The 21,427-nt window shown below is 39.2% G+C and overlaps 11 protein-coding genes across 11 annotated transcripts; 5 read left to right on the forward strand and 6 right to left on the reverse strand.

Annotated features, from left to right (window-relative positions):
• Window positions 1–417: 417 nt before the first annotated feature.
• RPB10 (DNA-directed RNA polymerase core subunit RPB10) lies at window positions 418–630 on the forward strand (the record flags this gene model as incomplete). Its single annotated transcript, XM_018368036.1, has 1 exon — window positions 418–630. One exon carries the CDS (start codon window positions 418–420, stop codon window positions 628–630), a length of 213 nt encoding a protein of 70 aa, XP_018219418.1.
• Window positions 631–1,034: 404 nt separating this feature from the next.
• Window positions 1,035–3,731, reverse strand: MGM1 (dynamin-related GTPase MGM1; the record flags this gene model as incomplete). Its single annotated transcript, XM_018368037.1, has 1 exon — window positions 1,035–3,731. The coding sequence occupies one exon, from the start codon at window positions 3,729–3,731 to the stop codon at window positions 1,035–1,037; it is 2,697 nt and encodes an 898-aa protein (XP_018219419.1).
• A 1,277-nt stretch (window positions 3,732–5,008) lies between these two features.
• STE4 (G protein subunit beta) lies at window positions 5,009–6,280 on the forward strand (the record flags this gene model as incomplete). The annotated part of the gene is made up of 1 exon (XM_018368038.1): window positions 5,009–6,280. One exon carries the CDS (start codon window positions 5,009–5,011, stop codon window positions 6,278–6,280), a length of 1,272 nt encoding a protein of 423 aa, XP_018219420.1.
• Window positions 6,281–6,622: 342 nt separating this feature from the next.
• On the reverse strand, window positions 6,623–7,405 carry SAS5 (Sas5p; the record flags this gene model as incomplete). Its single annotated transcript, XM_018368039.1, has 1 exon — window positions 6,623–7,405. The coding sequence occupies one exon, from the start codon at window positions 7,403–7,405 to the stop codon at window positions 6,623–6,625; it is 783 nt and encodes a 260-aa protein (XP_018219421.1).
• Window positions 7,406–7,703: 298 nt separating this feature from the next.
• Window positions 7,704–8,414, reverse strand: SPR2 (Spr2p; the record flags this gene model as incomplete). Its single annotated transcript, XM_018368040.1, has 1 exon — window positions 7,704–8,414. One exon carries the CDS (start codon window positions 8,412–8,414, stop codon window positions 7,704–7,706), a length of 711 nt encoding a protein of 236 aa, XP_018219422.1.
• Window positions 8,415–8,863: 449 nt separating this feature from the next.
• On the reverse strand, window positions 8,864–9,421 carry AIM41 (Aim41p; the record flags this gene model as incomplete). Its single annotated transcript, XM_018368041.1, has 1 exon — window positions 8,864–9,421. The coding sequence occupies one exon, from the start codon at window positions 9,419–9,421 to the stop codon at window positions 8,864–8,866; it is 558 nt and encodes a 185-aa protein (XP_018219423.1).
• Window positions 9,422–9,648: 227 nt separating this feature from the next.
• On the reverse strand, window positions 9,649–11,106 carry RUD3 (Rud3p; the record flags this gene model as incomplete). The annotated part of the gene is made up of 1 exon (XM_018368042.1): window positions 9,649–11,106. One exon carries the CDS (start codon window positions 11,104–11,106, stop codon window positions 9,649–9,651), a length of 1,458 nt encoding a protein of 485 aa, XP_018219424.1.
• A 324-nt stretch (window positions 11,107–11,430) lies between these two features.
• RFC1 (replication factor C subunit 1) lies at window positions 11,431–14,010 on the forward strand (the record flags this gene model as incomplete). Its single annotated transcript, XM_018368043.1, has 1 exon — window positions 11,431–14,010. One exon carries the CDS (start codon window positions 11,431–11,433, stop codon window positions 14,008–14,010), a length of 2,580 nt encoding a protein of 859 aa, XP_018219425.1.
• A 3,465-nt stretch (window positions 14,011–17,475) lies between these two features.
• RCN2 (Rcn2p) lies at window positions 17,476–18,273 on the forward strand (the record flags this gene model as incomplete). The annotated part of the gene is made up of 1 exon (XM_018368044.1): window positions 17,476–18,273. The coding sequence occupies one exon, from the start codon at window positions 17,476–17,478 to the stop codon at window positions 18,271–18,273; it is 798 nt and encodes a 265-aa protein (XP_018219426.1).
• Window positions 18,274–18,583: 310 nt separating this feature from the next.
• Window positions 18,584–19,666, reverse strand: MCT1 ([acyl-carrier-protein] S-malonyltransferase; the record flags this gene model as incomplete). The annotated part of the gene is made up of 1 exon (XM_018368045.1): window positions 18,584–19,666. One exon carries the CDS (start codon window positions 19,664–19,666, stop codon window positions 18,584–18,586), a length of 1,083 nt encoding a protein of 360 aa, XP_018219427.1.
• A 771-nt stretch (window positions 19,667–20,437) lies between these two features.
• ODC2 (mitochondrial 2-oxodicarboxylate carrier) lies at window positions 20,438–21,361 on the forward strand (the record flags this gene model as incomplete). Its single annotated transcript, XM_018368046.1, has 1 exon — window positions 20,438–21,361. One exon carries the CDS (start codon window positions 20,438–20,440, stop codon window positions 21,359–21,361), a length of 924 nt encoding a protein of 307 aa, XP_018219428.1.
• Between the last annotated feature and the right edge of the window lie 66 nt (window positions 21,362–21,427).

Consider the following 21,427-nt stretch of genomic DNA (forward strand, 5'->3'; position numbering starts at 1 on the left):
CTTTCATTTGCGAGTTTTTCTAACCTTCTGGAACGGATTGTGACGATTTTTTCACCCTGGCGCTGCAGCCATTTCAGAGATGATTGGCATGACCACAGTGTAAAGAAGCAGAATGAAATATTTTTGAGTAATAAAGCGACGCCTATATAATTCTGATATATTCAGGATTTCAATAGACCCAGAACAATCCAATAACAAGGCCCATATGGTTGGAATACTGGAAGTGTCAGCAAATAAAAAAACACATATCACGTTCAACGAGGAAGCGGGTCCTCGCTCGTTGCTTTTCGGCTGAAAAAAAAATTTCTTAAGAAAAAAAAATGGAACAGAACAATCACAACTTGATGACCTTTCAACTGTGTTTGAGTCGGCGAGCGAAGGACTTCAGAGACTAGGTAAGTGGTATTATAAGACGAGATGATTGTCCCAGTTAGATGTTTCTCCTGTGGTAAAGTTGTTGGTGATAAGTGGGAAAGTTACTTGAACTTGTTGCAAGAAGATGAATTGGATGAAGGTACCGCATTGTCAAGATTGGGCTTGAAAAGATACTGTTGCAGAAGAATGATTTTGACCCACGTCGATCTTATTGAAAAGTTTCTGAGATACAATCCACTAGAAAAGAGAGATTAGCCGTTTCTCACTATTGTTTTTTTTCCATCCTCATTTCCTAAATACGAGATCGATGAGAAGCCAGGAAAGGGAAATAGAGACCAAGTGACAAAAATTTATATTCTCCTTTCAAAAAGAAACCACACAATAACCCGATTTACCTCTGCATGCTGTCATCAAGAAATTCTCTTCCAAATAATAGAAAAATACATATATCTCATTTGTTTATTCACTAATACACGTATCTTTAGGTAGGTTATTATATATTACACATGTGATACATGTATACTTATACTATACTATAAAAAAAAGTTAGTTTGAAAAATATTCTCGTCATTTATTTGGAACGCCAATGGTAGTAATGATATAAAGTAAAAATAAATCCGTTATTTACAAATCCTTACGTAGTGTTATTTACTTCTATTTCACAACTTTTTGGAAACGCCCTTATAGCTTTTCTTGAAGACCAAAATAGAATCGATTTTCTCTAAAGCTAGTTCTAGTAATTCCTTCCTCTTCTGTAATTCGATGTGTCTTGAAATCTTTGGGTCCTCTTTAGCAAACATTTCTACCTGCTCATCACCCAACAACGTCAACCTCCTGTCCAATTCGATAGGAAAGTTATAGAAAAAATCACTCAGTAATTCAACATTGAGGAATAGAACCGCTGTAGAAGTCAACTTGTCACTAACTGCGGATAGAAACACTTCTGGACAACGGTCCTTTTCAATAGTTGAATGGCATTTGTTTTTCAACATTTTTAGTCTGAACGATAGCACCTTACACCTTTTGTCTAGAAAAATAGCCTCAGAACCTCTTTCTAATAGTAATTTAGACATACCGAGCGTCTCCTTTTGCGAGTTCGATTCGTTTTCCAAATAGCCCATGACGTTTGTTAATTTCTTACCGCCAACAGCGTTTTTAATAGCCTGATACCTGGAATTACATTGACGTAATTCCTCCTTCATTAAATTGATAGAATGTTGACGAGCAAGACTCCAGTCCCTTTCTTCCAGATCAATTTCATATTTGAAAGGCTTGATACAGTTTTCAACTTGATCGGCCGTTGAATAGTATTTACTGTTTAAAACGTTAATTGCTGTATTACTGACAAGGTCTTTGATCAATTCATGGTTTTTCAATTGCGTAGATTCTAAAATGTTGTCTAGCTCTTTCAAGATTGCGTTAGTAGTTAACATTGTAGATAGTCTACCAATACCCATTTTGGTTAATCCGGATGAAGCTAGCTCTAATTTTTTATGCCAGTATAGCATATCAGTGTCACTTTCCATTTTGGAAGAGGATAGACCAAAAAGGTTATCATCTTTCCAATACCTTGTGGCTAACACATCTAGAACTTTTTGGTCAAGTTCGGCTCTTAGAATCGATTTCAATTCATTTCTGTGAAATTTTTCCTGAAATTCTTTAATCCCTAATTTTAGTACGTCAATATTATTCAATAGGTATGATTTAGGAGTTAAGTGCCTATCATTGAATTCTACTTTGAACAAATATGAAGTGTCATCCAATTCTTGTTGAATTAGTGTGGATGTGGGCTCTAATGCATTCGACATGGATATTTCCAGGATTTTGATTAATTTTTCTCTTAATTTTTTTGTGGAAACTTGACAATTGGCAAAATATTTCTTGTTCTCTCTAAAATAAACTTTTTCAAATTGGTGAGAGACTATTTGCTTCATACCATTGACATTCTGATCACCTGTGTCCTGATTGTGCTGTCTTTTGGAGAATAAATCGCCCAATGATGAAGAAGGTCCTTCGCTGAAAAGACCCAGGTGTTTTCTGCTCATACTGCTTGGTGTTTTGGTAATCACACCAACGTAGCCCATGCTTAGTGGGTATTTCTTATTATTTAGGATACTYCTGGCTTTTTCGGGGTCCACTAAATCCAGTTTAGTAATGACACCTATCGTTCTTAGACCCTTAGGGTCTGCAACTTTGGAAGCCTTCAAGGCAGAGCTATTGGCCAAGTCAACGTCAGCAGCAGAAATTGCTAAAATAATATTAGGTGCAGCTAAATATTTTTCACATAAGTCGCGAATTTTGGTTTTTAATTCTATTGGTTGGTCAGCGGCCTCCACTTGAATGTAACCAGGTAAATCTACTAAAGATAAATCTGGGACGCGAGATGATTTGATTGTTAACTGAATAGGATCTTCAGAAACGGCTTCTGAGGTTGGAACGGCCATGTTCAATTCCATTAGCATTCTTTTTACCTCTTTAAAATCCTTTATGTTGTAGAGACGCATGCTTGGAAAATCTGCCGTCACGATATTAGAATTAGGGGTATTTACCAAAGTTAACTCAATGGGTCTTCTTGTGACCATGTTGGAACCCTTTGGTAGAAATTCTTTTCCGACGATTGACTCTAATACGGAGGACTTACCAGATGATTGAGAGCCAATCACGACGATAGATGGTAAGGTCAAGTGTGCAGAAGAAGAATCTACTTTATTTAAAATAGTTCTGATTTCAATCATTTGTTTGGTCAAGTTTAACATTTCGTCTTGAGTGGTATCTATAGCATCATTTTCATTGTCATCTTCGTCATCATCGTCATTTGAATCATTTTCTTTCTTGCTTTCGTCGTCATCTAATGATGCGGCAGCAATTAATGTAGCAGTGGGCACATTGCCATCAATTCCACTACTTCCATTTTGAGAACTACTACCAGGAAACATTTCATTAAACTTCTCCTTCATCGATTTACTAAAATCTTTGATTCGGTCCAGTTTATCCTTTGTGAACGAACTAGCCTCTTCCATCTTATAGGCTATATAACTCCCTGCAGCAGCCATTCCGCCACCTACATATATCGGTAGTCTGATGAATTTGGCAACTATTTTGGGAAAGCTTGATATCGACCTCTTGGTAACCATAAAGTGTACAGCATTCGCACGCGTTGTTCCATGAGCGTTGTTTATGCGGCTGTGTAGATGGATCAAGGGGTTCTTGATGTAAGGTGGGCCATACAGTATCGCTGGATGAGTCGAGAGTTGTCTTTTCAAGAGCAAAAGTCGTACCGGGCTTGCCTTAGTTCTTATTAGAATGCAGGAGTTTGCCACTCTTGGAATGATCCTTAATGGAGTAAAGGTGCTCATACTATTAAGAAATTACCACGGCGGAAGTATGAGGTTATTATGCGTGTGAAAGAAGAAGAGATGGCGAAGAATAGTAAACGTAAACGACTACTCCCGAAATGAATTTTTCGATGCGTGTTTCTAAACCAGTGGTTTCCCGTCTAGTTGTACTTAGTAGCCTATAAAAGAATGTCATCATTTTTTTTGATTGTTAGGGAAAAATATCGACAAGACAGTCATTGATCATCGAATACGACCCGCTTAATGAGAATCCATTATTTAGCAAACCCTTTAAAGGCTGCATTATTGCCATTCGTCTCTCCTCTATAGTTCAGTCAGTGGATCCCGTTCTTCAGTGGAAGCTAATGGATCGGGTTCTAAGATCTGAGAGATGAAAACAAGAGCATTTTCCACCTCGCTACATGTTCTAGCAACATCACTTAAAGAGGATCCCTATTTTCTGTCACCTTTTTTTTGAGGTGCTACCTCAGTTGAACCTCATCAAAAAGATAGACACTTGCTGTGGCCACGCACCGAGCTGAGGTGTGAGTTTCAGTTGTAGAGCGTAAGTATCTTGCACTCCATGTGTGCTTTTTTCTGTAAACAACACGAAAATAATAGGTTTTGGCGGTGAAATCTATTTGAGCGATTAGGTTCTAATTATCAGCCGATGTTGCCAAACCTCAATATGATCGTTCCATGTCCCCACTGTAACAAGCTACGGTGTATAAATTCTCCGCGTTTGCTGTCTCTTTAGGAAGGAAAGACATTTTGTACGCAGGTTTCCGTGATGCAGATTTTTACACGCGTTGAAAAATGTTTCAAAATGGAAACTGCGAAAAAAGACACATGTGCTACGGCACCAAAAAACGTTAGTGACCTTTTGGATTTTAAACTGTTTATTTCTTGCCCTATTTAGCTTTCTGAGTTGTTGTGTTGTCTATAAAAAAGATTTTTTTTCACCTACGTTTGCCTGTTTCATTTTAGTTTTTGACCTTAACTTGCACTTGTAAAACTTTTTCTTAGGTTTATTCTTCACATGACCCTGTTCCCATCTGTAACAGAATAGTTATCCTTAAAATCCCTGATCACTTTTCTGGTTGTTTTCTTCCCCTTTTTAAAATTCTGTTGCGGAAGTACAATATACTGTTCACCTTCTTTGTACCAGAACTAAAGGTCAATAGCCTACCATCCAAAGGGAAAAAAGGTAGGAAAATAAAACATTGCTAGCGTATTAGAACCTAAGACAGGACATCTTCTACCATTTTGAGTTTATAAACCACTCAAAAATAGCGAAGATGACTGCATATCAAATGGATTCAACAGCGTATGCCAATAGTGTCACTCAGCAATATACTCAGCCGCAAAGTTTAACTTTACATGATATTTCAGCTGTAGAGGATGAAATACAAAATAAAATAGAGGCTGCCAGACAAGAGAGTAAGCAGCTTCATGCGCAAATAAGCAAGGTCAAGCATAAAATACAGGACGCAAACCTATTCCAAATGGCCAATAAACTGGCGCCGCTAACCAAAAATAAAATCAATTTGAAACCGAATATGGTACTAAAAGGTCATAATAATAAGATCTCAGACTTTCGCTGGAGTCGAGATTCAAAACATATTTTAAGTGCAAGTCAAGATGGCTTCATGCTTATATGGGACAGTGCTTCAGGTTTGAAGCAGAACGCTATCCCGTTAGATTCACAATGGGTTCTTTCTTGTGCCATCTCACCATCAAGTAATTTGGTGGCGAGTGCAGGTCTGAACAATAACTGTACCATTTATAGAGTTTCAAAAGAAAATAGAGTGCAACAAAATGTTGCATCAATTTTCAAAGGGCATACCTGTTATATTTCGGACATTGAATTTACAGATAACTCGCATATATTAACGGCGAGTGGAGATATGACATGTGCCTTGTGGGATATACCGAAAGCGAAAAGAGTGAGAGAGTATTCCGATCATTTGGGTGATGTTTTGGCATTAGCCGTTCCCGAAGAGCCAAACTCAGAGGTCTCCTCYAATATTTTCGCTAGTTGTGGCTCAGACGGGTATACATATATATGGGATGATAGATCCCCATCTGCGGTACAAAGCTTCTACGTTAATGACAGTGATATCAATGCACTTCGCTTTTTCAAAGATGGGATGTCAATCGTAACGGGGAGTGACAACGGTGTGATAAATATGTATGACTTAAGGTCAGACTGCTCCATAGCTAGTTTCTCTCTCTTTCGAAGTTATGAGGAGCATACTCCTACTTATATGGCAGCTAATATGGAATACAATAGCACTCAATCACCACAAACTGTAAGATCAACAACTTCGGGCTTCCTGGATAACCAGGGAGTTGTTTCTTTAGACTTTAGTGCATCAGGAAGATTGATGTACTCATGCTATACAGATCTCGGCTGTATTGTGTGGGATATATTAAAAGCAGAGATTGTAGGGAAACTGGAGGGTCACGGCGGGCGAGTTACCGGTGTACGCTCCAGTCCAGATGGACTAGCTGTATGCACAGGTTCGTGGGATTCGACTATGAAAATCTGGTCCCCAGGTTACCAATAGGATTGAATGGAAAGACAATTAGCAAAATTACCAATAAATGTCATTATATACATATACATGCACATATCATATCTAAATAGTGGAACACCAGTAACATTAGCTTTGTGAATAGAAAAGGATGTCTTCTGACCTAGTTGCGCCTTCTTACATTAAAGATAAATACTCAGCAATAAGGAAATTTTTACCAATGAATATCTAGTCTTCATTTCCTTCTCTACAATTTGAATAAACAGACAACAAAATCTGCATATATATGAAAAAACTTTGCTGTCTTCTTAGAAATCATTATTGTCATTATTTTAGCTTCGTGCAATCATTACTATTCAGGATCCTAAGGCCTGTTCACGATGGCTTTAAGGTATTTGGTCCACCACGGATCTTACGATTAACAAATCCGTTTTTAAGTTCTGGAAAACTAGTCGCATCCAAATCGGAAACTGTAGTGTCTAGTTCAGCAGCTCCATCATTTGGTAACTTCTTTAAAAACTTCTGGACCTTCATTAGCAGTTCATCGGGTAGTTGAGTTATGAACATAAAGAACTGTTCTCTTCTAGGATGGTTTTCGACTGCGTTTTGTACTGCAGGGTCGCTCAATACCATTTGAACAACGTCCGTCATCACATCCTCGTCAATGAAAGTTAGGGTTTTAATCCAGGATAAATCAGCCATACGGAGCGATTCCTCTTCTTGCTGGCTCACAATTTCTTGCGGTAGATGAAAATATTTGGATAGCTCATTTCTAAGAATTTGAGATCCACATGGAATATTAACAGCATAATCAATTGCATACGCATTATCCTCAAACGTTAAGTCATGTTCAATGGTAAATTTTCCGGCATCGTCTACAAAGAAGCATTCAATCTGCAGGTTAAATTCTCCCCAGCCAGTTTCCTTTATAAGAAAGGGTGATGAATTCAGTTTTCTTCTGGGCTTTTTAAAACTAGGATGCAAATGGTATATGCATTTAGATATTATAGTAGCCTCTACTTCGTTACCTTTTGCGTCTAGCATGATGAGCTCCATCTGCCACCGACGCAACGGAACCTCATCCTCTTCTATTTTCTGCTCCGGTATGATTACCTGCTGGGTTTTTACTCTGAAAGTGGTTTCTATTGAATGATCCATAAAATAGCGTTTAATTTGTACAGGAAAAAAAAAAAAAATGGCTCCTAAACCAAGGAATGAAAGTGGTTCAGTCCGTAAGTAATCTAGAGTGGCGATGCTATTCTTGAGACTTCTCACTCCAGTTTTCTCTCGTACAAATTAAGTAGAGATGAGTTGCTTAACGTAATCATAAATGCGCGATGTCCGTGAAACGCGACCGCTTCGCTGGGAAACGTCACTAAATAGCATTAATTCCTTTATTTATATATTAATGATATATGCTTTATCTATCGAGTTTAGTTATATTTGCTGCTAAAATTTAAGAGTAGAGTAGCAAGTACGCACAAAAGATAATGGATAACACCCTGATCGATGRCATCAAAAATGGGGAGGAATTTTCATATCCTCCAACGATTGTGATATTTGCTGGTGCCGTAGTCGGCAATATTCCAACACTTGTACCGCCCGTGGGCATAGCAATACTTGTCGAGCTATATAAATTCGGGATTGTGCTGACCAAGGTCACGGTAGTTGTTGGATTTTCATTATTGCTGGTTGCGTTACTGGGAGTAGCTATAATTTCTTTGTTTGCATATATTTTCAGTTCCGGCTCTTGCTCCACTATCCCCTCAGTCCCGTTTTTCTCCATTAAGCTGTCTTCCATGATTTCATACAAGATACTTTCAATTTGTGAAAACTTTTTGTGTTCTGCTATTGCCAGTGGATCTTCCAGGAGAAAATCAATTACAGATTTTGATGCAATCACCGTATCAACTTGTTCCTGCGAATGTAAAACGCGAGATTTATCTGGCATGTCCGCTAACACCAAATAGGGACTAAACTCCATTTGATCTATCAGTGCTGATGGTAGTGAGTTTTTTTCCAAATGAAACACTAAAGGATTAGATTTGTTCTGTCCTGTCTGGCCCTCTTCATAATCGTCTGACGTGAATGTGATTGAGTATTTGGTAGCAAACACTTGGGCCATGAAAAAAGCAAAGAAAAGCGAAGATAAATACAATCCTAACATTTTAACGATGAGTATGAAAAATGAATGAAATGCTTTGTTTTCTTTTCTCGTGTAATGATGTCTTGTTTGACGTTATCTTTTTAGTTATGTATAAGAGTTTTTAGTTAGCTGTTGGCTGTTTGTGCTTGGTGTTCTTCAAATAAGCACAAAGAGTGCCAAAGAAAGAAAAGTGTTAAAATATAGAAGAGCAAACTATTAACAAACGAAAAGTAGATACCAGTTTTGCAAAATCAACCGAACATTACTGGCATACACAAAAACATGATGCACAAAAAAATAAAAAAAAAAAAAGAAAAGAGTAGGAAAAGCAAAGACGATTTTTATTTAAAGAATAATTGAGATATGTATTGTTAAAAGTGATTTTTTCATAGGTGTTGACGAATATTCTACTTTGCCATATAATGCTGATTAAAAATGATATAGCAGTTCGTCACATGGGGTTAAGGTCCTCATTTGAAGATTTCCTTAAATTGTTTCACGATGCTATTTTTTATGGCAGTTGGCGACGTCTTAAATTCCGTTGGCAGAGATTTCCAGTCAATTTGTCCCATCAATTCTTTGATTTGGACTTTTTTGTCACCTGCCTTTTCTTTAAGGGCGTCTAACAGGTTCTTCACATTTTGATCGGTATCAAGTTCAGATGAAACTGGTAATTGTTCCATGTATTTTTTAATGACGTTCATTTCGTCTTGCTCCTTGCCTACCAAATCGTCTCTTTTGTTAGCAATGAATTCATTTATAGAGTCCTTTCTTTGAGAAATCAACTTGGAGTACATATCGTATAAAGAGTACTCGTCGCTGCTCTTCCCCTTCAAATCAATCTCTTTGTTCTTGATAGCCGATAGCATGCTTCTGATTGCTGTCTTCTTCATCTCATCCTTGGCAATCATGGCCTTCTTCAGATCCCCTTTCAACAGGCTAACTGCAGCCGTGTAGGCTGGAGAGCTGTTGTAGCGAACAAAGGTTATTCTAGTTGAAGCTAGTGGTCTAATTGATTGTCTGAACATCTTGCAGGGTGACGTTTGCTATGTTTTCTTGCTTCTGTTGATGATTTCTTCTTCTCGTCTCCCTTAATTGAAGTTGAAGATCCTCTACTTTTTTCCTTTAAAAAGCTCCTTCCTCCGAAAAGTCCCTGGCGCCGGCCGGGTAGGAACTCATCTATGTGATTTATCGTTTATAGAATTATACATGGGGATGGTGTTACACTAAGTGTGTATGCTGGCCGGGACTGCTTTCAATCCTTCTCACTTTCTTTCTCAAGGTAGTTGGTCCATAGCGATACAAAACTTTCTGTTCGTGATACGGCGCTTGCACTTCTGGATTGGTCATTATTCGAAATTAAACCGGCCTGCTGTTTCTTATCTTCGTCCCAGTTCAAGAAATTGGACAACAATTCAAGAACTTCGAACTTCCTTGGGTCTGCTCTGGGTATAGCCACAAAAGAGATCAACAAGTTAGATATCAGTTCTTTATCCACGGATTCTGAGTCGCTTGACTTCTTCAGCATACTTAAGGCTTTTGTTAGATGCTCGTTTAGTATGATAGCTTCATGGCGCAGCTTGCCGATCTGTAAAACATGCTGTTTTGATTCTTCCTCGTATTTTTCCTTCATAGACACGTCCTCTTTCATGTCCTCTATTTCTTTTTTCAAGCTTTCAAGAATTGTAATATCATTGTTGTGTGCTTCCAGCTCTGTGTCAAGTTGTGAGCGCAAATCTTTTACTTCCAGATCCTTTTCTCTTAATTCCTCTTCCTTTTTGCTGACAAGTTCTTCGATTTTCAGTTCCAGATCGTTCACCGAGTTTTGCAATGCTGTTTTCTCACTTTCCTGTAATTCCAAAGCTTGCTTCAAATCATCTTTTTCGTTTCTCAGGTCAGATATATCTTGTTTGAGGTTCTCTAAAATTATCATCAGCTCTTGGACCTGAACACTTAATTGATCTTTATCCTTCCTAGAAGCTTTAAGTTCTTTGCTATGCGTTTCAATCATGTTGCGCTGCTCATCCTGCAAGGCCTCTATCTTTGATTCGTATTCCAAAAATATATCTTCAGCACTTTCTTGTTCGTTTTCCAGATTTTCTAACTCTTTATTTATTGTCACAATCGTTGATTGTAATTCAGAGTTTTCAATCTTGGAAGCTTCAAGTTTTTTCTTCAATTTTAGGTTTTGAGATTCGTATTCGGTTAGTTGTTCTTGGACTTCTTCTAATTCTTTCTGTGATTCCTTCATCTTATTAAAGATTGATTTCATGGAAGATATCTTGCTTAAAAGGGTATTGTATTGTGTCTTGAATTCGTCTCGTTCTTTAATGACGTTTTCTAGCTGATCTTTGGCATCTTCATTTTGCGTTTCCTCGTCCTTCTTGGCATTCAATTCTGAATTTAAACGTTCAATCTCTTCTTTTAAAGCCTTTATTTCCTCGTTGGCCATATTGTTTTCTAATGGGATGGTTTTATCTGTGACGAGATCAGCACTGACTTCTTGTTGATTTATCTCTTGTGAATGCTCTTCCTTCTTAGCCTCTACATTTTCCGAGTCTTCTGGAACACCGATCGCTTTGGGGATTTCAGTAGCTGTGTCTTCTTTTGCAGAAGTGATTGCTACTTCATGTTCATCGGTGGTTTCGCCAACGGCTTCAACATGAGGCTGGTTTTTGGCCTTTTTCCCTGTTTTCTTCTTGTTTTTACCCATTCTAGTACTAATTAATACAATTCTCTGTGAATATAATAACTAGATAGTGCATACGAGCATCAATGAATTATCTTTTGCACTTAAATCCTAAATATTTTTTACACTTGAAATTTCTCTTTGTTTTCAATTTTCGTATCAAAATCAGCACGCAATTGGGAAGAGAAAGTACTGAAAAAAAAACCCAGAAATGAGATCAATTTGCCCATACGAGATAGAAAGGGTTTCGGGAAGTGTACTGTTCTGATCCTTTCAAACTGAAAATTGAGTTCCTCGCACCCACTTTAAAATTTGGGACCAACCAACAGCTAAGGTAAGTTGAGGAAAATGGTCAATATTTCCGATTTTTTTGGTAAAAATAAGAAGCCTGCAAGGTCCTCTAGACCTATAGGGAAAGCAAGAGCATCCAAACCAGAGGTTATTGACCTAGATGAAGAGTCTGATAAAGAACCGAGTCACGAAACACCTAAAAAAGCCCTTGCAAATAAGATAATTGATATATCAGAGACTCCTGAATCAGATAAAAAACTACCTATTCCCTCAATAAAAAAGGCACCTTCGCTAGTTACAAAGCCACCAAGTGTAAAAAAGAAGCAGGCTTTTGCTAAAACTTCAGATAGCAATACAGACGTTACAGCCCAAGACGTACTGGACAAGATCCCTTCACTGGATTTATCAAGTGTTCATGTTAAAGAGAATGTCAAGTTTGATTTCAAAAATGCAGGAACAAATGTGGACTCAGATGCTATTGCTTCTGAGGTAAGCGATTTTCCTGAAGGACAGCCAAATTGTTTATTAGGCCTCACCATTGTTTTTACAGGTGTATTACCCACTTTAGAACGTGGTGCGTCTGAAGCGCTAGCGAAAAGATATGGTGCAAGAGTTACTAAATCAATTTCAAGTAAAACATCAGTAGTAGTGTTAGGTGATGAAGCAGGACCCAAAAAATTAGAAAAAATCAAGCAGCTGAAAGTTAAAGCCATAGACGAGGAAGGCTTCAAACAGTTAATTGCAGGAATGCCCGCTGATGGTGGTGACGGCGAAGCTGCTGAAAAGGCTCGTCAAAAATTAGAAGAACAACATCATGCTGCAGCCAAAGAAGCGCAGTTACTGGTCAAAAAGGAAGAAGAAAGAGCTAAAAAACTGGCCGCTTCTAGAGTAACTGGTGGCCACGTTAAGAAAGATGATATGATTAGGGAAGAGGATAAGTTGTGGACCGTGAAGTATGCTCCAACAAATTTGCAGCAGGTTTGTGGTAACAGAGGAAGTGTGACCAAATTGACAAACTGGTTGGCCAATTGGGAAAATTCAAAGAAGAGTGGATTTAAAAACGCTGGTAGGGACGGTTCTGGCGTTTTCAGGGCAGCGATGATCTACGGTCCGCCTGGTATCGGGAAGACCACTGCTGCTCATTTGATTGCAAAAGAACTCGGATATGATATCCTCGAGCAGAACGCGTCTGATGTTCGTTCTAAGACTTTGCTTAACGCCGGTGTTAAGAACGCACTCGACAATATGTCCGTCATAGGTTATTTCAAACACAACGCAGAACCTCAGAATTTGAACGGGAAGCATTTCGTAATAATCATGGATGAAGTTGACGGTATGAGTGGCGGTGATAGAGGTGGGGTTGGTCAACTGGCGCAGTTTTGTCGTAAGACGTCAACGCCGTTGATTCTCATTTGCAATGAACGTAATCTACCAAAAATGAGACCTTTTGATAGAGTCTGTCTGGATATTCAATTCAGAAGACCTGATGCCAACAGTATCAAATCAAGATTAATGACAATTGCCATCAGAGAGAAGTTTAAATTGGATCCAAATGTCATTGATAGACTTATACAAACTACGAGAGGTGATATTCGTCAAGTTATCAATCTCCTTTCAACGATATCAACGACTACTAAAAGTATCGACCATGAAAATATTAACGAGATCTCAAAGGCATGGGAAAAAAATATTGCTCTAAAGCCTTTTGATATCGCGCATAAAATGTTGGATGGGCAGATATATTCAGAAGTAGGTTCCAGAAACTTCACTTTGAATGATAAAATTGCGCTGTATTTTGATGACTTTGATTTTACGCCCTTGATGATTCAAGAAAATTATTTATCTACAAGACCGAGCGTTTTGAAACCTGGCCAGACACACTTACAAGCTGTTGCTGAAGCGGCTGATTGCATTTCATTAGGTGATATGGTGGAAAGGAAAATCCGTAGTAGCGAGCAATTATGGAGTCTATTGCCATTGCATGCTGTCCTTTCATCTGTCTATCCTGCATCAAAGGTTGCTGGCCATATGGCAGGAAGAATTAATTTTACTTCTTGGTTAGGCCARAATTCTAAATCTAGTAAATATTATAGATTGCTGCAAGAAATACACTATCACACAAGACTAAGCACATCTACTGATAAAATTGGGTTAAGGCTGGATTATTTACCAACTTTCAGAAAGAGGCTACTGGACCCATTTTTAAAGCAAGGCCCGGATGCAATTTCATCCATCATTGAAGTGATGGATGATTATTACTTAACTAAGGAAGATTGGGATTCTATTATGGAATTTTTTGTCGGACCTGACGTGACCGCTGCAGTCATTAAAAAGATACCAGCGGCAGTTAAAAGTGGATTTACACGAAAATACAATAGCATGACACATCCAGTTGCAATTTATAGGACAGGTGCAACAATCGGTAGTGGCGGTGCTACTGCCAGCAATAGTACCCCTGATTTTGAAGATGTGGTTGATGCAGATGACAAACCAGTTCCCGCAGACGATGAAGAGGCTCAGGATAGTGGTACGGACTTGAAGAAGGATAAACTTATCAAACAGAAAGCCAAGCCTACTAAGAGGAAGGCCGCTACCAGTAAAGCAAGTGCTGCCAAAAAAAGGAAAACTAAAGCCTGATTCTATATACTATAGTTATGATCACACTTTTCTTATTATTCATTAATCTGTTCGTTATATTAAAAAAAATCAGAAGTGTATAACGATAGTAATCCAATAAGTAGGAGTTATCGTTTCGGTATATCAAAACTATCGTAAATATAATGCGTAAAAAATGTATCCGTACATAAATTTCACACATTATTCTCTTCTTTGTTTCGGCCCAACATTGAAATGAGTATACTTTACTATGTTTTCACCTACATTATGTGTGCGTGGAGGAATGTAAAGTTTGTTACGTAATTACTTTTAGTGTGTTTTTCAATTTGTTTGTTTCGTCTGGTTATATATTTTCTATTTTTTCCGGTAATCCATCATAGTTGCTGATGTTATGTATTATCAAAGCGGCCGTCAAAGGCATCCTTTAACCAGTAGTACAGTTTCTGGAATACAATCTTTTGAGCGTTGTGGTGTCTGATAGAATGATCTGAATCGGGAAAAATATGCATGTCATAATTGGCCAATCCCAAAAGATTCAGTTGATCGACAAATCTAAACGTATTTTGAATATGAACATTATCATCAGAGGTCCCGTGCATAACAAAGAGTCGCTTCAGCGATTCGAAAGACTTGTAATTTTTAATAGTAGATATGTCAAAATAACCCTCTTCATTTTCCGATGGTTGATTCATATACCTTTCGGTGTAGATGGAGTCATACAGTGTCCAGTTTGTTACTGGTGCAACAGCCATTGTGTATTTGAATGTTTCACCATTATCCAATTCTACGGTCTTCAAACTAACAAAGCCACCGTACGACCAACCCCAAATTGCGACCTTGTTTTCGTCTATATGTGGTTTGTTCTTTTGTAAAAATTTCTTGGTGACCTCAATAATATCCCTAGGCTCCCAATATCCCAATCTACCGCGAGCCCAAGATCTGAAACTCCAACCTTTACCCCCAGTTCCTCTTGGTTCTATTTGGAGAATGATTGCATCCAATCCTGAAGCAACAGACTGTTCGAATGCAAGCGACGATTTAGTGGTGAATGATTGAGATCCTGGGCCACCATAAATGTTTACTAATATCGGATATTTCTTCTTGGGATCTAAGTTTGCTGGTTTAATTTCGATGTAGTTTATTTCAATACCATCACTTAGAACCATTGACTTGTAACTGGTAATTGGTAGATCGTAACCCTTTATTGTCTCTTTAAATTTTCGATCCCTGGTCAGCTGCACCACCGAATCGCCGTTAGCATTGGTAAGATCCAGTACTTCCGTAAGCGGTCCAGCTACTTTCACTGGTGCACCGGGGCCTAGTTTCTTTGAAATGGCATATCTTCCACTAGAGCTCAATTCAAAGTCATAAAAATCATATTTGTCAGATGGATTTTGCATAACTTGAAGTTTGCCTATAGTTGCAGGATTAAAACTGGTACTATAAAGGTGTTGTGACATGGTTCCAATCTCATTGGCTGTAAAAAATACGGTATCCGTTTCATATTCGTAACCAATTATACCGTTCCCAGTAACTTCCCAGTTTCCTTTAGTCAATTGAATGCCATCTTTGGCAAAGATGGTTGGATAATAAAAAAGGTGATTGAACCCGTTATTGTCCGCGTGAATATCGATATATCCGTACTCCGTTCTTTCGGATTCGGGTTTTGGTGGAATTCTTAAGATATCTTTGGTCTTTTCAATCCATCCATTGAACGAATTCGAATCAGTGGTTCTCACAGTAAGTAGTTTAGAAGACGGTACATCGTATACTTTAACGTCCAACACCTTGGAATTTCTGTCCGTAATTTCAAATCTAAATGAATCTGGACTAATCCATTTCCCATTATACAAAATGGAATCCTTTTGACCACCCGTATTGACTGAATAAAGTACCTCGTTCTGTAAGTTGATTAAAAATAAATCAAACTGGGGGTTTTTAGATCCTGGTTTAGAGTATTTTATTTTAGAACTGGAAAGATATGGTTCCTTCGTGTTCGTATAGTGGTTTAGTTGAATATCTTCAACGTCGGTGTCATTAAATCTTGCAAAAACAGCTTTTGAGTCATCTGGGGCCCACCATATAGCTTGGTCGGACGCGAGGACCTCTTCCTCGTATATCCAATCTGGTTTAGCATTAAATATGTCTTTTGAGCCATCATGGGTAAGCTTCTTGGCGTATCTTGAATTCCCCTGTTGCAGAAACAAATTATTCTCATAGACAAAATAAATGTAATTGTAAGCAGGTGAGAAATGGGCATAGGATAGTTTCAATAAACCATGTACATTTCCATCAGCTGCTTCATCCGGTGGTAGAATCGGTTCGATAGTACCTGTACTCAAATCCTTAATCCAATAATAGCCTTTGGAAGAATGTCTGAATTCAGGGTCTATGTCCGTTCCGAATATAAGCTTGTCTAGATTATAATTAATTTGGATGCTATTGGCGGTGAATTCAACACCTTCATATTGAAATCTGTTTCCACCTAGATTCACTTCAAAAGTGTCATCAAACAACTGTTTCGCAATGAAATGCGTCTGTCCATCAATTTCCTTTGTAGTAAAGTATAAACCAGGATCTGAGTCATGACTTTTCAAGCTTTGAGGTGGGGCAATGAAATGGAAAGTATCTTCTGGAATGGAAAAATCTCCGTTCAAGACGTTTTCGATGGAGAAGGAACGTTCATTCAATCCAGAACCTGCTGGAGACGTTTGTGTGGGCGTTGTTTTACTAGAAGTAAATTTCGTAGGTATCAAGATAACCATTAAAAACAAAATTAATAGTGCTATCAAGGCAAAGAGTAGAACATAAGATCTTTTTTCTGGTAAAGACCATTCTCCCCAAGGACGGCGAATAGAGTTGACACTAAAGAACGAATGCGTAACGCCCTGGTTCTCAATGTCATTAAACTCGAAGCTTTCTCGTTGTGGGGCCATTGAGTGGTGTTCTTGAAGAAACGGCGTTTGAGGACCGTCGGTGACATCTATTGTGGAATTTCTCGGTCTACTCACGTCAATGGTGTTTTCGTTCTCATTGGCTTGAGAATCCATATTGGTCTCATTATTGCTATCAGAGAAGAACGGCTTGTCCATGGAAGAATTCGAACTTTTCCTTTGCGAGAATAGATGACTGTTTTTCCTTTTGTGGGAATGAGTGGAGGTAGACATTAACGGCTTTCTATATTTTTACACGAATTACGGCCCAGATAGTTTACCAAGTCATGCCCCTCAACCAAAACACCAATGAACAAAACAGGTATCAGCTCTTCAGCCACTACATGGTTGAAAGGCTTCCCACATTATCGGGCTTTGAGGCTGCTTGTAATATCGTGAAACAAATTTCATCGGCCGGGTGGCTCTGTCTAGAGCCGCGCCTTAGAGAATAAGGAGAGAGAGGCTTATATCATATTTCCGGTGCTACAAAAGGCATATAAGGCTGGTAACTATCAACTTGATCAAGAGCACTAGCGTAACAACAGCAGCAACGATGGCAAACCAAAAGCAGATGAGAACACAAATATTGATCACTGACATTCCCAGAGAGAAATTCGACAGTAAATGGCCCACCCAGTTGGAAAAAACCTTATTTACGGAGCAGTTTCCTAAATTACAGAGTAATCTGCAATACTACACACCATTACCGTTTTTGAACAGAATTGTAATTATCTTTGACAATGAAGACGACACGTTGAAAGTGTTCGAGTTCTTGCAGGGACTTTTGGCGAAGGAGAGCGGCGGTACAATTAAGTTGTTTGTGACTGAGTCACTTCTAAACAACCAGCGCCCTCGATCACGTTCTTCAGACGATGCTGCGGCGTTTCTAGGTGATAGCTCTCCAGTTTTGGAGGGTCACCATAGCAAGCCTCTTTTATCTATCAATACAGACCCAGGAGTCACTGGGGTAGATACCTCATCGCTAAGCAAGGGAGGCTCTTCGTTGTCCCCCGATAAATCATCGCTAGAATCGCCCACTTTTCTAAGGCTTTCGACGGATTCAAAACCATTCAGTTATCAAGAACCGCTGCCCAAGCTTTCTAGGTCATCTTCATCAACATCAAATTTGTCACTGAATGGAAGTTCACAGACATCTTTGCCTTCACAACTCGAGAATAAGGATAAACCAACATCAGACACTAAATATCTTTTCGCCTCCAAGCCACTGGGATTGACCATTGACACTTCTGGCACTAGCAACACTACATCGCAGAGTGAAAATGGTGCAGGTGGTTCCGCGTCAAACCCTCCAAAAAGTCCAAGCATAACGGTTAATGAATTCTTTCATTAAGACATTATTATTGTTCAAAACAAACGGAGGAAAAGAATGATGTGCATGGGGGTTGACAATCATGAAACAGTTTATATATGTTTTATATATTAATGTGTATTTATCTTGTTTTAAATAACCATATGTGTGCGTTTAGGGTTGGTTTTGCTTTTGGGAATGAGCAAACATAAAAGAAGTGTATGTATGTACGTATGTATAGATATAAACCAATAGGGTTGGTGTTATGAATATTGTTGTCTTTCTCCCCCTTCATCTCATTTCCGAACTTTTAAATGTAAACTTATGGAGCGCGTGGCTTTTATCTCCTTCGTCAATCCTCATTGTTGTCAGTCGTGTGGTGATATGCATCTATGGTGGCCAAAGAGGTGTATTCTATGGTTTCCACCTGAGGGCAGTTTCTTTTGATCAGATTGTAAATCACGTTCCCTGGTCCAAAGCAAACACTCTTATCAATCTCTACTGGAGTTGCAGAGTTGATGGTGTCGTAACACATGGTGAACTGCACCGTTTTGCTAGAACATTTAACGAATCTATCTAACGCGTGGTGGATGTAATAAGAGATGTTACCATCCAGATTGCCTATTATTGGATGGTTCAGTTCTGTCAACGTGTGCGTTCCGTTTCTCTTCAATATGTTCCATATATAGTCGTATAGTGGTTCTTGAACGGGCCTCAATACGGTGCTATTGTGGAAGGGAATGTTATATGGGTTAGTCAATTCTGTGATTCTTAAGCGAGGAAACCTTAGATTCAGTTCTGTTCTTAACGACTCTAGGTCATCCACCAGGCCGGTAACCACACACTGCTTCACTGAGTTGGCATTTGCAACAGAGATAGTGTTTTGTGAAGACGGTAGTAAATTAGGGGAATTCAACAATTTCTGTACTTGGTGTGGCAAATCCGTGGCTCTTGGCGAGGACAACGCCCACATTTCGAATTTGTTAGATCTGTTGATGTTATGGGCCACTAAGTACTTCTCAGTAGATGTCACCATCAACTCGTTTCTAAAATTAGCAATATCAAAAAGGTCCTTTAAAGAAAATAACGAATTAACACTCAAACAGGTTAATTCACCCAGCGAGTGACCCAAGAGATAGCATTGTTCGTTGTCCCTTCTGCTGGGTATATCGTTTTTGAACGTGCTTCCCTGGGCATGTTCCAGAGAATCGGAAGGGTAGGAGAGTATCTGGTACAATTGATAGAAAAGGTTGGAGCAGACGGCTATACTTCCAGGGCTGGAAGGGTTCTGGAAAATGTACTGCAACAGGTCGTTTGACTCCTTGCCATTTTGGCTCAGTATTGTTTGAAATTCCTTTGATTTGTTTCTTATTATCGCTTTTAAAATGGAAATGGAAATGGAGGTCCCTTGACCAGGAAATGTTAGTAATTTCATCCAATCTGTTGTGTGTATACGCGTCTGTATATGTGTGCGATGACCGAGGTAAGGGCAAGACGTCTGTGCTATGACTTCTTATCCATAGTGCAGAACAGTTCAAATATATAAAACTCGCCCGTAAGCTTTATCTTGTACACAGTTTACTTCCAGCGGAAGTTGAACCGCGCCTTGTCCTACGGCCAAAAGATGCCTTGGCAAGAAGATGGCACTTTCTGGGCCCAATCTGTATTGGGAGTCCTGTGCTTTTTTGCTGCTATTTCTAGGCAAGAGTGCTATCTCCCTTTCCCCACGAATTGGTATTTTCCATAGATACAATGCGATGCTACTGTTTGTTTACTCTTTGGGGAAGACCGACATTTGACTAAGTGCAAGAACAACGCGGACATAATTGGGCTGTTTGCCCTACTTTAGCAAGTCCTCTGATCCTGTTCGACGCTATTTACTTCTTTCTACCGTCCCTGTTTAGTCTTTTATGCGTTGCAAGCTCATATGGGAACCATTGTCGATACCAATCTACGCCTGGGCAAATTCCTATGGAACTTTTTTTTTTCTTGATTTTTCGTCGTGAGCTTTTTTTTGCCTATGGGTCTCGAGAAGTTCATGCTGTTGTCCATGACTCGTGTGGTAAGGTTTAGTCTCAGGTCGAGCGGAACTCGCGTGCTGCCTTTTATAAAACTTGCTCTTAGTCTTTCAGTTTAGAGCCCTTCTGCCCTTCCACTGTGTATATCGTACATAGCTAAGCAGCATCAGAATAATACCGAAATAGAAATGTCATCAGATCCAAACGCGAAGCCATTGCCCTTCATATATCAGTTCATATCGGGTGCCGTCGCCGGTATATCTGAGTTGGCTGTTATGTATCCACTTGACGTGGTCAAGACAAGGTTCCAGCTGGAGGTGACCACACCTGCAGCAATTGCAGCAGGCAAACAAGTGGAGAAATACAATGGTGTCATCGATTGTTTGAAGAAAATCGTGCAGAAGGAGGGCTTCAGTAGACTCTACAGAGGGATTAGTTCTCCAATGTTGATGGAGGCGCCTAAGAGAGCCACCAAGTTTGCATGTAACGATCAATATCAAAAAATGTTCCAGTCGCTATTCCACACGAATGAAACTACGCAGAAAATCTCCATCGCAGCTGGTGCCTCAGCAGGTATGACGGAAGCGGCAGTAATTGTGCCCTTTGAGTTGATCAAGATCAGGATGCAAGACATCAGGTCCAGCTACCTTGGACCAATGGACTGTTTGAAGAAAACTGTCAAAAACGAAGGTATCACTGGGTTGTACAAGGGTGTAGAATCCACCATGTGGAGAAACGCTCTCTGGAACGGTGGTTACTTTGGTGTTATCTTCCAGGTGAGAAACTCCATGCCTGAGGCAAAGACAAAGGGACAGAAGACTAGGAACGATCTTATCGCCGGTGCCATCGGTGGTACTGTGGGTACGATGCTGAACACTCCATTTGACGTGGTGAAGTCCAGAATCCAAAGTGTGGGCGCAGTTGACAGTGTTGTGAAGAAATACAACTGGTCCCTGCCTTCGCTATTGATCATATACCGCGAAGAAGGGTTCAGAGCATTGTACAAAGGTTTCGTCCCCAAAGTGTGTAGACTAGCTCCAGGTGGTTCGTTAATGTTGGTGGTTTTCACCGGCATGATGAATTTCTTCCGTGAGCTCAAGTACGGGAACTAGTATTTATTGTATATAATAATTTTTTTTTTAGTTTCGTCTACATTTCTACTGCGAATAAGATAGCAT

Source organism: Saccharomyces eubayanus, chromosome VIII (genome assembly GCF_001298625.1).
Source record: "Saccharomyces eubayanus strain FM1318 chromosome VIII, whole genome shotgun sequence".
Lineage (NCBI taxonomy): Eukaryota > Fungi > Ascomycota > Saccharomycetes > Saccharomycetales > Saccharomycetaceae > Saccharomyces > Saccharomyces eubayanus.